Source organism: Solanum stenotomum, chromosome 4 (assembly GCF_019186545.1).
Source record: "Solanum stenotomum isolate F172 chromosome 4, ASM1918654v1, whole genome shotgun sequence".
Lineage (NCBI taxonomy): Eukaryota > Viridiplantae > Streptophyta > Magnoliopsida > Solanales > Solanaceae > Solanum > Solanum stenotomum.
In genome coordinates this window covers 6,147,840-6,163,502 of record NC_064285.1, presented here as the reverse complement: position 1 = coordinate 6,163,502, position 15,663 = coordinate 6,147,840, and the positions used below count along the sequence as shown (strand labels likewise).

General features: G+C 35.2%; 2 protein-coding genes across 3 annotated transcripts; one reads left to right on the top strand and one right to left on the bottom strand.

Moving 5' to 3' along the window:
* Positions 1-1,255: 1,255 nt before the first annotated feature.
* On the top strand, positions 1,256-7,626 carry LOC125862793 (probable DEAD-box ATP-dependent RNA helicase 48). The gene is made up of 10 exons (XM_049542918.1): positions 1,256-2,360; positions 2,451-2,557; positions 2,819-2,874; positions 2,968-3,192; positions 4,791-4,997; positions 5,215-5,298; positions 5,467-5,562; positions 5,697-5,912; positions 6,426-6,608; positions 7,132-7,626. The coding sequence occupies exons 1-10, from the start codon at positions 1,267-1,269 to the stop codon at positions 7,360-7,362; spliced, it is 2,499 nt and encodes an 832-aa protein (XP_049398875.1). The 5' UTR covers positions 1,256-1,266; the 3' UTR covers positions 7,363-7,626.
* Positions 7,627-10,543: 2,917 nt separating this feature from the next.
* LOC125863222 (uncharacterized) lies at positions 10,544-15,408 on the bottom strand. Of its 2 annotated transcripts, none has more exons than XM_049543395.1 (10): positions 15,258-15,408; positions 15,041-15,158; positions 13,746-13,873; positions 13,088-13,227; positions 12,906-12,974; positions 12,404-12,542; positions 12,055-12,117; positions 11,936-11,979; positions 11,342-11,561; positions 10,544-10,852 (listed from the first exon to the last, which is right to left on the bottom strand). In XM_049543395.1, exons 1-9 carry the CDS (start codon positions 15,346-15,348, stop codon positions 11,475-11,477), a joined length of 879 nt encoding a protein of 292 aa, XP_049399352.1. In that variant the 5' UTR covers positions 15,349-15,408; the 3' UTR covers positions 10,544-10,852; positions 11,342-11,474. The 2 variants fall into 2 exon arrangements, with proteins under 2 accessions (XP_049399352.1, XP_049399353.1); XM_049543396.1 differs by having other exon boundaries at positions 10,544-10,837.
* Between the last annotated feature and the right edge of the window lie 255 nt (positions 15,409-15,663).

Here is a 15,663-nt window from a genome sequence, read left to right as displayed (position 1 = left end):
ATATTAAGTAAATTGTAGATTGATTTCGATGTATATCTATCATATCATTCCTCAACGAACGGAATAAATGAGTGAACAAGCACTGGAAGGTGTTCGTTAGTGAAACGAATAGCTTAGTCCTAGCGGACAGGACAAAACTTCCCTTAAAGTACTGCTAGAGGTAAATGAGTAAATTACTACAGTCTTAATGAGTTATCGGTTAACCCAATAATCCAATATTAAAAAACCAAAATCAAATTGATTACCCAAAATTATTTTTTACTAAAATCGCTAAAAACCATTAACCGAATAGCAATAAACAAATAACATTTTTTTCGATTCGATTTATTGATCGATTTGATTTTGCACCCGCGTTCTTCTTACTGAGATAAAATACAGAAGAAAAAATAGTCCAAATCCACAAAAGAAAGTATTATTAAGATCAATATCATTATGTTAGGTCCAAAGTTCAAATTTTTTGATGGAGGAAAAATAGTAACAAAGTAGTACTAACAAAATACCTGCAAAGAGACTGAAAATTGAATGCATAAGCTCATCTACGGGTTACACTTATAATAATTAAACAGTTTGGCTATATTTGTAATTAATTATTGAATGGTAACAACATATAAAAGTTAAACCGTAATGAATGAATGTTTACTTAATTTAAAATACTTTAAAGATTTGCTTAATATGCGGAATGAGATAAGGATATTTTATTAGATGAGATACCCATGAGATAATAATTTCATATTTTTAATACGAATGGTGGGATAGAATAATCTCGAAATTAGACACTCAAGGGTGTGGCCTAGTAAACCCAAGAGCGTGACATAGTACTATAATAGTCAATGAAGTGATTAAGAGCTGTGAAATTTCATGTTCAAATTCATTTCTTCTCATATGTCCTAGCTTTAGTGGACAAAGTTACTTGGTACATGTTGCTATTAAGAGATGATAGGTATCCCATGAAAGTAGTTGAGATGCACGAAAACTAGCTGGGACATCACAATTCTAAAAAAGACTCTCATGAATAACTAATACCTCAAACTAAACATGAGATATCTCTAGATTATTTTCCTTATCCAAGTAGCAAACGACCCTAAGAGTTCGAATCACGTTGGAGGGTAAATAAGAATACTATTGATCCATCCTAAAACGAGGGAAAAGAATAAATAAAGTAGGGGTGTCAATGTAATTATATTAAAAGTAAGGGGTCAAAGTACAAATCCTCCTTAAGGCTTAAACCCTAACTAAAACCCAAAATCCCCAATTTTCTTTCAGCAAATGAATCAGTATCACCATTTCTTTCTTCATCAAAAAGCTTCCAAATTTCTTCATCACAGTTTCACTATTTTCCGTTCAATGGGCGGCGGTCCCCGTACTTTCCCCGGCGGTCTCAACAAATGGCAATGGAAGCGCCTCCACGAGAAGAAAGCTCGCGACAAGGAAAACCGACTCCTTGATCAAGAGAAGCAGCTTTATCAGGCTCGAATCCGATCTCAAATCCGAGCTAAACTCACTTCTTCTGGTGAACAATCGAATTTGAGCAATGAACAACAGCCTAACTATAGCCCTGTTTCACCACAAGACCATATTAGAGGTCTAGCTGATCGGTTCATGAAGGAAGGTGCTGAGGATTTGTGGAATGAAGATGACGGACCGGTTAATATTCCGCAGATAAATCAACAAAGCCAAGGTATTAGTGAGTCTATTGATTTGCGGAAATTGAGAGATACTAAGTTTAGTGATGTTCCTCGAAGTTACAGTTTTCAGCAAGCTAGACATTTTTGTACGAATATTAGGGACGTTTTCGCGGAAAATTGTAGGACTAGAAATCCAGCTTGTTCGGATGGTTGGTCAAGACATAACAAATTTTTAACGTTTGGATGGAGGTTGGTTAATACTGAGAATAGAAATGTGAATAATTTGAATGGTTTTTTGAATTTTAGATGCTATTCTGTAGATAGAATGAATGGGAATAGGTTGAGGAAATTGGATTTCACTAGAAATGAGAGTTCGGAAAGTGAGGATAAGTCGAGATCAGTTGGATTGGTGGTGAAGGGTGATGAGCGAAAAACAAAATGGCCAAGGTTTCGACCGAAAGCTGAGGAGTCAACTGATGAAGACGATGATGAAGATACTGAGGTGGATGAGGATGAGGAGGAAAGACGTAGAAGAGGGAGTGTAAAGATGATGAGTAGTGCTGCTCTAGGAAAGTATGATATGAAGACAAAGAAGAGAGTTCCATTGAAGTTTGTGGAAGATGAAGATGATTTATCACTGCATGTCGCGGCGATAAGGAAGGAGGTTAAAGGGCGGAGTATGCAGAAAATTGAAACCGAAGAAGACGAGAAGGAAACGATACTTAGCTCTAAAAGGTAAGAAATGATTTTTCAGTGTGCCGCTAGACATTGCAAAATGTTCATATTTATGATATTTCAGTGACACTGTGGCGTATGATCGATTAGGTTTGATGAATATGATGTATCTCCTTTGACAGTCAAGGCCCTTACTGCGGCAGGTTATGTGCAAATGACTAAAGTGCAAGAGGCAACACTTTCTGCTTGTCTTGAGGGTATGTTATTACTAATACTAAAATATTTTAGATATTAATTTGCTGTAAACATTTAGTTTTTCATCATATGAACAGTCTTGATAAATGAGTGTCATGTTTCATTCCTTGATTTTTCGAGCCTTGTGCTGTCTGAAAAAATGAATCCAGTGTGTGTAGGATGTATGTTTTGGAACAAGTTTAACTGATGAGCAGGTTCAAGATTGGACCTCTAGTATCTCTTATGAATGAACTAGTTCTCACTTTTTCTTTTGCCAATTACAGGAAAGGATGCTTTAGTTAAAGCAAGGACAGGCACAGGCAAAAGTGCTGCGTTTTTGGTAAATTATTTCTTCTCTTTTATGTGATTCCCTGCAGATTATTTGCATCTTTCACTTCCTTGTTCTTTTATTACTTCTATTAAAGGCCAACAGCTTCCAGCCATTGAAACAGTTCTGAAGGCCTCACGTAAAAAGAGTGCCCAAAGGGTCCCGCCAATAGATGTACTTATTCTCTGTCCCACGCGAGAACTTGCTAGTCAGATAGCTGCTGAAGCTAATGTGTTGTTAAAGTACCATGAAGGCATTGGTGTGCAGACACTAGTTGGAGGGACACGGTTCAAAGAAGATCAGAAACGCCTAGAGTGTGATCCATGCCAGGTATATATGCATTTTATCTGTATTGGGACATTTTTTCAGTTTATGGTAAAAGATGAATTCAATGTGGATGATTTGCTTCCCTTGCATTTTGAGAATGACATATTGAGAAATGTACACATGTTTCTGTTAAACAGGGGTACAACCAAAAAGATATGTGCAAGTTCTGCAAAATATTCTAATGATGTGTAGTATAGCAAGTCTGTTATCTCGACTCATTAGTTGTAATTGCTTATTAGGTTTAGAAACAGAGACTAGACAGTCTATCTATGGGCGGCATCTTAGTACCAGTGTTATCAAACTTGGCCTGGACCTGCCATTTGACTAGAAAATACAGTACAATGGGGCCTGACCTGGCTGTGCCTAGCTGGATTGTCAAGCTGTTAGTACTAGTGTTAGACTCCGGGGGTATGGACCCAAGTGCGGATACGGCTGCTAGGATACGGCCAATAAATGTATATCATGACATATATAAATATATATTAATTGAAGGTATTGAACTCAAACTAATAAAATGTAATTCTTTATCAACACTCAATATTTTATTCATAAGATATCTTGTGTGAAGAGAAGATGCATGGATATCCCAGATGTGTGAGAGGTAGGCTATGGATGCTTCAAGACAGGTAGAGGTAGATCGAAGAAGTATTGGATAGAGGTGATTAGACAGGACATGGTGCAATTTCAGCTTGTCAAGGGCATGACCTTAGATAGGAGGGTGTGGAGGACACAAATTACGATAGAAGGTTAGTAGGTAGTCGTGTGTTGTCTTGTTGTCAGTTTATAATTAGTTGTAGTATTGCTTTTGTAGTATCTTGTCTTTCGATTTCTGTTGCTGTATCTTGTTTCTTATACCCCGATTAGTGTATTGTTTTTTGTAGTTTCTGATCTGTTACTATCTGTTGCTTCTTGTACTGCTGTTGCTTCTTTTTTTGGGATTGTTTTTCTTGAGCCGAAGGTCTATCAGAAACAACCTCTTTCTCTCTATCGTGAGGTAGAGGTAATGTGTGCATACACTCTATCCTCCTCAGTCCTCACTTTGTTGGACTATATTGGGTATGTTGTTGTATAAAATATCTCGTGTAATAATAAAGCATTCTTATACTTTCCATATATATGTGTGTGTGTGTGAAACAAAACTTAAAATCAAATCAAATTCCCAATCAATCTATTATTCTTGGTCATAATATAGTCAAATCATCACCAGATTTGATGTAAATGTACGAACACAACCATGTATAAATCTCAGTAGTTGGTATCACATTTATGAAGCTTTTGTTTCTCTCATCTGCTATTCTGTTGTACCAAATTCACATTAAAACAATTTTCCTCCACGCGACACTAGGGCTAGATAATCAAAGGGGTAATTCTGAGAATTGAACTTAGGACATATTTCAACCTAAGCGAGAATCTTACTACCAGATCAAAATCTATTTTTCATGCAGTAATATTTATATTTCAGGTTCAAAGCTGCTAAAGTTTTGTGAATGTTTCTTTTCTCTATCATTTAGCTGACCTCTCAAGGAGTTTGTGCATGTTTCTGTCTTTTATTGTGTATTTAGCTGCATCTAAATTCGTTGTTGCATTTGCTATTTCTGTAGATTATAGTTGCAACACCTGGTAGATTATTAGATCACATTGAGAACAAGTCTGGCTTCTCTACACGAATAATGGGATTGAAGATGTTAATACTTGATGAAGCTGACCACTTACTGGACCTTGGGTTCCGGAAAGACATAGAGAAACTTGTTGATTGCTTGCCTCGACGAAGGCAGTCCCTACTCTTTTCAGCTACTGTCCCGAAGGAGGTTAGTTTTCCTCATTTCCTCTTGTTAATATTGTAAAAGGTTCACTGTGGGCTATAGCAGGCTGTCCACTAGATAGTCGAAGTGTGTGCAATCTGGTGCAACACCATTATAATAAAAGAATTTGACTGATGTTATGTAATCCAAGAGCTTAGGTCTTTCTGGTGTGTTAGAACTTGTAAGCTTCCTGCTGGTTGAAAGAAATGTTATGAAAATGCAGGTCTGTCGCATATCTCAACTTGTTCTGAAAAGAGAATATGACTATGTTGATACAGTGGGGCTTGGACTGGAAACGAATCCAAAGGTATCTGTTGATTTTGGTTTTCGCTTAAAGATACGGAATAGGTTCCTGCTTCTTTACAGAAAATTTAGACTCTTATTTTTTGGATTCAGTGTAATTTCTTTCTTTGCAATATGGTCATATTTTTTGAGTTCAGTAATATCTATCCTAAATACATGGGCTTATAAACAGGTTAAGCAATTTTATCTAGTTGCACCGCATGAACAACATTTTCAACTTGTGCACCATCTTTTGGCAAGCCATATCTCAGAAGTGCCTGATTACAAGGTAATTAGTTCTTAATGTTAGAATTTATTTGTACTTTTGAAGCTTTTCGTAATACCATCTGCTTTTTTGGTTGTGATGTTTATTTTCTCATATCTATTTTTTTTTTATTTTCTTTGAACTTTAATGTCATACAGGTCATTGTTTTTTGTACAACAGCTATGATGACATCCCTCATGTTTTCCCTTTTCCGCGAGATGAAAATGAATGTGAGAGAGATCCATTCCAGAAAACCTCAACTTTATCGTACTCGAATCTCTGATGAATTCAAGGAAACAAAACGTGTAATTCTTATTACCTCTGATGTGTCAGCTCGAGGGATGAATTATCCTGATGTTACACTTGTTATTCAGGTATATGGCAATTCAGGGAGCTTATAATGCACATTGATATTTCTTGAAATTCAAACATTATTTTTGACTCTTCTTTTGAATAGTCTGTTTCCTTTTAAATGCTAAAACTTCTTGTTCTTGGAATGGTTAAATAATTTTGGGTTCAATATCTTCCTAAAATGACCTTGGAAAAAATTAACAGTCAAATAAAGTACTTCTCCAATTTGTTGAAGGAGGTTGTTTATTAAAACTTCTTTCACAAACCTGAAGTAGTCAACCAAAGAATAATCCGAAGGCTCAAGTTATTTAGGCTCTTTCCTCTCCAACTTTGCCATCCTTCAAATTATTAGTGTCACTATTCACATCATTTCTCATCTAAAGTGTTTTCTCCTATTTGCGAAGTGAAGATCAATTCGGTGGTCTGATAATCAAGGAATGTGCATTATGTGGGAACTTAGTTTGTTTTCTTTTTTTTGTGGGGCTATTTCCTTTTCCTTCCTCTATATCTTACATGGGAATGTTTCTGTTTATCAGGTTGGTCTTCCTGTTGATCGAGAGCAGTATATACACCGGCTTGGAAGAACTGGGCGAGAAGGCAAAGAAGGAGAAGGTATCCTGCTGCTTGCGCCTTGGGAACAATATTTCTTGGATGACATAAAAGACCTCCCCATGGAAAACTGGCCAGTTCCACATCTTGATCCTCGTGTTAAAGTCAAGGTTAGCTGCTTTGTACACTCATTCTTTTTTCTATGCACTGATAGGCCGTAGAACACAAAATGCTCCCCATTCACCTTAGGAAAATAAAGGAAATTCACTAGTTAGAGAGGATTATAATAAGATCTCTGATTACTATGCTGGACTTCTACGAGGTAATTTTTTTTGTTTTTTGTATGAGCAGGATTTTTGAGAAGTCCCTTTCTTGATTTTATTCCAAGCCATTAGCATTTAAGTTTGGTTTCAGTTAATTGTGATTGTAAAGCACTTTATTTTCTTGTGCCTGGCAACCTGAAGTCGGTATTGTAGATGAATTATTTTCTGAGTTTCTTAAACACTTCCACCTGTTATCACAAACAAACTGAACAAGGATGTTACCACACTTTTGTTTGGAGTACGTTTAGTAGTACTGATGCTGTAGACTCTGTCAGGAGTGTTATCCCATGCCCGCCCCACCCACTGGAAACTAACTGTTTCATCTACTTCTGGAAATCATTTTAGCTTTTTGATGATATGATAATTGCAGATGGAAGAAGCAATGGAAAAGATGGACACTAGTGTCAAGGAAGCAGCTTATCACGCTTGGCTTGGTTATTACAACTCTGTCAGGGAAATAGGCAGAGATAAGACGACACTTGTCGAGTTAGCTAACCACTTTAGCGAGTCTATTGGTTTGCAAAAGCCTCCTTCACTATTCCGTAGAACAGCTCTAAAGATGGGATTGAAAGATATTCCTGGCATCCGGATACGAAAGTAGCTCAGGGTTTTTGGTCTTACGTTAAAAGATATGACGATGTTAGAGGAGAGTAGTAGCATCCACAGTTCTGGTGAACGTTGATCTGGCGTCAGGAAACAACATTAGCGGGACTTGTATTTGGTCTTTTGAACCGTCTATTTGGACATCTTGTGAATGTATTAAATTTTCTTGAAAAATGAATTGTAAATATTTGAGTGCTGAATAAATTCTCTGTAAACCTTTCCAGCAAAGACCTAATTCATGATAAATTTAGATAATCTTGATTCTTGGATTATGTGTTAATGGTTTGAGTTCATGTTTCCAATTTTTCAGATAAGCCAAAGTTAGTCTATTTAGGTTCTTTTATTTGCTTGGTAGGGCATTGCATTCTCCGGATAATTCAAATTGAAGCAATTGAATGTCCAACTTGGGCCGATACGATGTGGTGAAATGGTAAGACACGTGAAATTTAAAATCTCAATAAGAAAGCACGATTGCATTGTAGTGACAACTCATCAATCTTTCTTTTTCTGTTTCGAGCAGCGGATCTAAAGTACAACTTACGGTATCACAAAAATTTAGTAACTTTTGACTTTTAAAATCTCAAAAAGAAAGCACGATTGCATTGTAGTGACAACTCATCAATCTTTCTTTTTCTGTTTTGAGAAGCGGATCTAAAGTACAACTTACGGTATCACAAAAATTTAGCAACTTTTGACTTGATCTTATACACATTGAAATTTACTAAATATCTATAAATATTTTACGATGAATGAATTTGTTTATTAGTACATGTTAACTTAAAGTTGCTATAAAAATTTATAAACTTTAAATTTCGAATTCGTTTTGCTTGGAAAGAACCAAACCTTATACTGTTCTGAGTTTATTTAAGTGGGCCCTGTAAACGAATTAGTTCTGATAATTGGACTATGAAGAAGGGCCCAATGGGCTCAAGATGACGTCATGTTACAGAAGTAACAAATATTGAAAATGAAATGTTGTTTTCATATGGATGTTATGTCTTCTCAAACATGCAATATCCCACAAAAAAATGAAAATTCATTTCATATCCTCCTTCCTCTAGACAATTCATTTCTTGGAACCCTCGGAAATCTGGAGTTGCTATTCTTTGGATATACATTGAGCAATCCGCTGTATCAGCTTAGTCATCCTTACAAATAGATATAAATCATATAATTAAAATTCCCATTTTTTTTCTTTCTTCAAAATTACACAAAAGAATTCTGATGAATTGAATTAAAGAAAATATGTAGTATTCCAAGTAGAAATTCACCAAGACTGATTTCCTTATTAATTGGACAATTCTTATTTTATTTTATTTTTACAACAGAATTTGCATAGTTAGAAAGTACATAAAATACTATAGATCATAGTCATTTTAGAATAAAAAAGTTTATAAATATATGAAAATCGCAGTTACAGATAGTATTATTGACTCTCCTAATAGGCTAATAGTGTGCTGGCATATATAATTGAGATAGAATATCTAGTGAATTCATCAATAATAATAGACGTCTAATGGCATTCTGACCTTTCTTTGTTAGACCTGTTTATAGTCAGAAATTTCAACTCGAAGACCCTAATACTACTTTGCAACATTATAAATTGAACTCCCTTTTCAGCATTTACACAATAAGATGAACAGCTTAACTAGGTGCATTAAACTTAGTAAGTATTCATTCATCCTTAACCAGAGTTCTTGACAAGTTTTTGGTGAAATAACTCTGATAAGAAGAAAAAAGAAGGCGCTAAGAGACCCTCCTGGCCCAATCCTACACACTCTAAGATCCTTTTTCAAACCTGCTCCCATTTCAATTTCGAGTCAAGAGAAAAATGCTCCAATGGTACGATCCCTAGGTACAAAGTCACATTTGTTAGGAAGCAATTTACCCCAATCTAAGACTTCCCAGCGTGAATTTAGATTTAGTCGGGCTCCAATGTTGGTACCAAACACCGGATGAGAAATTAAAAAAAAGGTGCATTTACTTGTTGACCATGAACAATGAAACTCTTGTGAGGGTACAAATGTCATTTTACACAAGCCAAGATTAGCTAGTGTTTTTTTTAAATTCAACTCTTGTCTACACCATATGTTTTTCAATGCTTATTAATAAGACAACTCATCAGTCTACACAATTGAATAATCTCATTTTTTTTTCTAAATCTTCTTCTACTTCCAATCATCATATACTCATGAAAGCTCAATATCCTTCTGTTCCAATTTTACTACTAATCATGGTGATACTCATTCTGAGCCAATTCTCAAGTTGCCATAACATCCAAAAAATGACCACTACAAGAACAAAACAAACATATAGAGACTTAGATTCCAGGTACTCATGGCATCTCTCTGCATCAGATCCTAAAACATCAAGAAATGAAGATATTGAGCAAAGCTACAGAGTTTCAAATCACGCCGTTCCGGGAGGACCAAACCCTTTACACAATTGAATTGATTTGATTGTATTCTTCACTCATCTTAGTGTCTCTACAAAATCACAGGTTTTGCAGTTAATTGTGTCATATTGTTCCAAGTAATACTGTATAGAGAGAAGTTTTTGTTCTTCTTGCTTTTGCCTTTTGTTTTTTGAAGTTTTATGTATTCATTAACTAAATGTACAAAGTTGCCTTTGTACTTTCTGTTCAGTTATACAGCAGTTGCTCATTTCTGGCAGGGGATCTTGATCCAGTTATCAAGTAGTTCAAAAGCAGCATCATGTGATCTTTAAAAATATCAATCTTTTGTAACTTACACAACTTTAAGATAATAATAAAAGGCTATAGATAATGAAAGGAGAGAAACATGCCAAAAGATAAATTTCTAATATAGTAGTCCCTCTGTTTCAATTTGTTTGTCTGATTTTGACTTGACACGGAGTTTAAGCTAGTAAATAAGACTTTTGAGTCTTGTGCTCTTAAACTATAGATATGTAGAATGTATCAAAATGCACTTTAATCTTGTGGTCTTAAATATGTATGTGTTGCCAAGAAAAAGAAGAAGAGACATCCCTTTTTAAAGAGACTAAAAAGGAATGTAAGACGGACCGATTGAATGAAGGGAGTAGCTAATAACCAATCACATTGGGATCACTCACCCACTTTGATTAAAGTATATGTCCATTCAAAACAAAAGCTGCAGCTGATGCAAAGAAGTCAACTAACTAGATTCGAAAGCAGACAGTAAGCTAAATATTTCTTCCTTATTTTCTAAGACTGGTTAATTAATTTTTAAGCAAGAATAGCCTTACTGGTGGAGAAGCCAGTTAGCTTTTCGATCCATCGGATATATTATTATACAAATTAGAAAAAATAAACAAGGGTGTAATATAGTCTGTAGTAATTTGTACATCCACATAGGAAGATTCTATTAGTAAGTTCTCCAAGCAGTCCAACATTTCATTTTGAAGTATTTCGAGGTGAATTCCGGATGACAATCTTGATATGAGGCAATTGAAAGATTAACTTTTTCCCTATCCTGTGAGAATTATGTCTGCTATGAGAAACACAAGATGCAAAATTATTTAATGGATCTGAAAAAATGACTTCTTCGATCCTTGAAATTAAAAACCAGCTACATGGTTTTGCTAGTGTGCTCGGATAAAAACTAAAAAGATGGGTTTTCAACGAGGCTTATTTCCAACATTCTGGAAAAAAAAACCTTTAGTAGAATGTCCGAATAAGTCAACTCATTTTGCTTTCCCACAAGATCTTCAAGTAAGTAACTGGAGCCTAACGACCACAAGATTACACACACCATTGAATTTATAAACTACCCTACCCTATACATAGCATGTATGTCACGCAACTGAAAATGTTGTATTACAGTGTATTTACTAACTGGATGAGATTAATTCCTGTTCAGTTAAAACAGAAAAATGATGCAAAAGCCATAAAAAGATACTACATAATCACTAAATAATGTAGTTGATGAGGCAAAGCTGAAACACAATTTAAATAATGTAGTGATTTAGATGCTAACCTGCTGATTGTCCAGAAGAGGCATCTCAAAGCCACCGCGCTTAGTCAAGATAAAACAATAAGATGTTTAAATGCTTTATATGTAACTCAGGTCACAGGAGCTCAAGTGAACCAGCAATGAGGAGAAAGTTTTACTACATAAGCTCAGTGCCCACTGGATCAATCGAAAAATGAACAGAAAGATGTTTTTGGACAATTGGCCGAAACTTAGATCTCCACATCTGCTTTCAATAAACAAAGAGTTCAGATTTTGGCAACTAGATTCATCATCATCAAGTCATGAAATTTAGGCCAAAGCTTAAACCAATGATCTCGGCATGTTTTTCATAATAGTAAATCAAGCCATGTTATAGGAAGTGTTATTTTCAAACTTAATCTATCTTTTAACCTAAACATTAAAAGAGGCTTCAAACATAAATATAAACATCGGAATCTTGTATGTTAAATCTCTAAAAGATAATCTGAACTTATCTGCTAAAGAACAACTAAGTTAGAGAGTGATTCCATTGGAATATCTTTTGTTACAACTGACAAATAATGTAATATGCTAGTGATTCCAAGAGTGGAAAACCTGCCATTGATTGAGCGCACTTACATTATTATATTCGGAACTGTTCATGAACATCTGGAAGGCCTCCGCTGATTAATAAATACACAGTTAGATATTGGAAACATTTCAAATTGAAAGTTAAAAAGAAAAAGATGAGAGCTCACTAGAGCGAAACCGTATTACTACACCATGAGTATATTCCGCACTGGAAATGTTAAAATTTGAACCTGAAAATGTGAAGTAATATTTCTATGAGGCACTGGGGAACTGACAGAGAAAATAGAACCAGGGGAACAAGTGATGTGGACAGGAAATGCTGATCTGATCAGTGACAAAATAATCAAATGTAAACGGATTAATAAAATCCCTTTAGGTTATTAAGTATATCTAATCTCCAACTTTAATTTCAAAAATATGCCTCCATATGGCTTCTAACAAAAAAAGAAAATAAAGCATGTCAATTGGGGAAAATCTACAGATAAGAATGTCATCGGTAAAATATTCCAGGAATACCGATAGTAGCCTGAACAATCAAGGATGGGAAATCCATTGTCAGCTTTGACAGAGCGAGCAAAGCATCTTCGGCAGGACCATCCAAAGAACTCTTACCAAATGCTATGAGAAGTACAAGCTCCACACCATAGTTAAACTCCTGCCACCCAAAGATTATCAAATGTCTCATTTTGATACCAACAACCTACCCGCACACTAATGCTTCTACTGAAAGACGGGCAAGAGAAAGATAGGTAGGATTGTTTGAGAAATCTCTCTTGTCGAATTTGAAACCACCAAGTAGTAGACATTAAAGAGTGAAAAACTATAGGTATGATGGTAAGCCAGTAAGCCTCACTGTTGGGAATCAATAATTGACCTATTTCAGAAGAAGTCTGGTGATTAGCCTATTCCACATTAAGTATATGAGAACATAAGTCAATTGGATGGCCAAAAGGAATAACAACTCTAACTACAAAGTTCAAACATCCAGCGAGATTCAAATAAATGGATATGTTTCAACCTCCCCTTTTCGAAATATTGACAGCATGTCATCTTCTACTTCGGACTCAAAGTCGGCATTGATAATCTCCTGTCAACATGTAAAACTGAAAAATTTCAGGATATGGATTTCATCTGCAACGCAACTAAATTATACAAATCAAATGGCACAGAGGATTTTGTTCTTTACATGTTAGGGCATACATGGCAGTAAGGCACAACATGGTCCCTAAGGACACCCACATAGAATTGATTCTCATAAAACTTCAATAGATCCTTCTTTGTTTGAAAGCGCATGTAGATACCGTGGCTATATTTATCATCATTCCCACCAGAGATGCGTCCTACAGCAGGAAATAAAATATAAAACAAACATTTACAAAATAGACACCACAATAGGCATCATTTCCCGACTTCATGCAAAACAAACTTGAAAGGAAGACTGAAGTGAAGCTTCTCTGAGTAAATCAAGCTTTATAGATTGTTCAGGATGAGAAGCAGAGGGATTTAACCCAAACAATTGAAGTCAAATTACATAAAGAATGTCTCCAAGAAAATATACAGTACTTTAGTATTTGCTCTGAATAACATGGATATTTTATTTTCCTACATATAGATCTCTTTCTTCATTTTGCAACTCGATTTTGGAGAATTTTTAATATTTTCCTTAAGAAAAAGGTTTGGACTCTCGTTTTTCAGCCTAGGACTTGACTACATTGTTGATAGATCTCATATTGTGGTCACCAGACATAAGTACAACAAATTAAAGAACTCGAGTAATATTTCATTGAGCACAATTAAAGCGAAAACTCACAGCCCCTTATTATATCAATGTAGAAGTCAAACAAGAAGTAACTTTGACCTAATGAGATGGAAACAATGCCACCCATTTGATATTGGGTTGTATAAAGGTAGTCTAGCATATCTTTCTCTTGTTCTTCAGATAAGTCCTCCTTTCCTTTGATCAGACTCACATGTTCAACTACTTTTCTGCAAGCAGCAAAGCAAGTTGTTTCTTCAAGAACAACTTGAGAAAACATAATACAAAAAGAAACAATAACAAGATGTAAACTACATTCAAGATGGGGATATACAGCTGAAAGAAATTGCATATTTCTATAAAGTTTAATGGAAGATTAGTTGATTAAGTTATTCCCAGTACTACGACAATTCCTGGAAAATCCTCTCTGATGAAAATTCTCTTATAATTATCCTCATCTTTGGAGGGGAGACTTGGAGCAATGAGTAAAAAAATCTTCAACCTATAGATAACGGGTTTGAGTTGTGGAATTAGCCGCTAATGCTTGGGTCTGGGTAGGTTGCCTATTTTACAACTCCTTGAGGTGTAACTCTTCCGCAGACCCTATGTGAACACAAGATGCATCGGATTTGGGCTACCCTTTTAATTGTACTCATCTTTCATTGCAAACGTTCTTAAACGTTCATCCCCATGCCAAATATGAACAAAACGCAATGGAAATCAAATCTACACTAAATATGTGGAGATGAATATCACAATCTAGAATTTTCAAGCTAAAGGTAACTGATGCAAGACTCATTAAGATCTAAAGATTCAAGTAAGTATAAAACAGTGCACTGTGCAAGACAAAAGAGAAATGTAGAATCTTTCCATTGTTATCAAAAATAATAATAATTGATAACTGTGGTGTCGAGGCCAACTTCTGCACTTTTACTAATTCCATTGGATACCTACTACCAGCAACAAATATCAGATAACTCAATCCACCAAGGCTAGAACATCAAGGAAGACATCACCTAATATTTTCTTTTCGTCTCTACTGGGGTTCACCGTGATACCTCATGGTTTTCAACGCACTTCATCATCCACTAGGTGACACCATTGGGTGCTTCTATTGTTATCAAATTAAACGTACATAATATCCTTTTCCCCTTTAACATTTTATTTCAAATAAACCAGAAGACTATTGCACATTAGCACGACAACTTATCCTTGATTAAATAAATTTAAGCTACTGAAGTCATATATTAATTATAGAGACTCAAACAATAAAGCTACATTCCAAAATCATCAATCTCTTACTGAATGCAGCAACAACATATGACTTTTTTTTTTTTACATCCAATTCACAATTCAGCATCAGTATAAAACTTTAAGAAGATTAAAAGTACACCAACCTTTTCCGTTTCGCATCATTATCAAAACTCCATCGATCAGCAGCCGAGCATATCACATTGCGATTCTTACTTCGCAATCCATGATTTGCCTTCAAAACACGACTACCCAAAGCTGCAACTGCAGAGAAAACAGAGGAAATTAACAGTTAGTATGGAAAACATAGAAAATTGCAATTTCATAAACTGAAACTTGAACAATCCATTAATATAAAATTACCATTCAATTTGGGGGTTTTGTTAACTGAAAAAGGAATTAAATTGAAGGGTTTAGGAGAAGAAATTAGGGTTTGAGTATGATGAATCTGCATTTTGATTTTGTGTGGAGTAAAGGCTAACGCTCATTGTTCCATTTATAAAAAAATTGAGATACTTTAGTAGTGAAATGGGTGGACTAGGAAAAATGGAATGGCGCTAAATATACTTGTTTATTTTGTCGGTTAATATTTTTTAACAGAAAAGATTCGTATTTTTGAAATTAAGCCTATGGTTAATAGTTTAGCATTTTATGTGTGCGTGGTTAATACTAAACAAATAAAAATAGAGTGAAAGAAAGATGAGGGATTTTATGACTCGTTGGGGAAAACTCAATCACTCCATGCACTATATTAGTGGCAAAGATAGAT

Coding starts and splice junctions, on each gene's coding strand:
- LOC125862793 (XM_049542918.1), top strand. CDS start 1,267: ATGAATCAGTATCACCATTTCTTTCTTCATCAAAAAGCTTCCAAATTT. Junction 2,875..2,967: donor GCAAAAGTGCTGCGTTTTTG/GTAAATTATTTC, acceptor AAAGGCCAACAG/CTTCCAGCCATTGAAACAGT. Junction 5,913..6,425: donor ATGTTACACTTGTTATTCAG/GTATATGGCAAT, acceptor TCTGTTTATCAG/GTTGGTCTTCCTGTTGATCG.
- LOC125863222 (XM_049543395.1), bottom strand. CDS start 15,348: ATGCAGATTCATCATACTCAAACCCTAATTTCTTCTCCTAAACCCTTC. Junction 15,159..15,257: donor CAAAACCCCCAAATTGAATG/GTAATTTTATAT, acceptor TTTTCTCTGCAG/TTGCAGCTTTGGGTAGTCGT. Junction 13,874..15,040: donor AATGATGCGAAACGGAAAAG/GTTGGTGTACTT, acceptor TGCTGCTTGCAG/AAAAGTAGTTGAACATGTGA.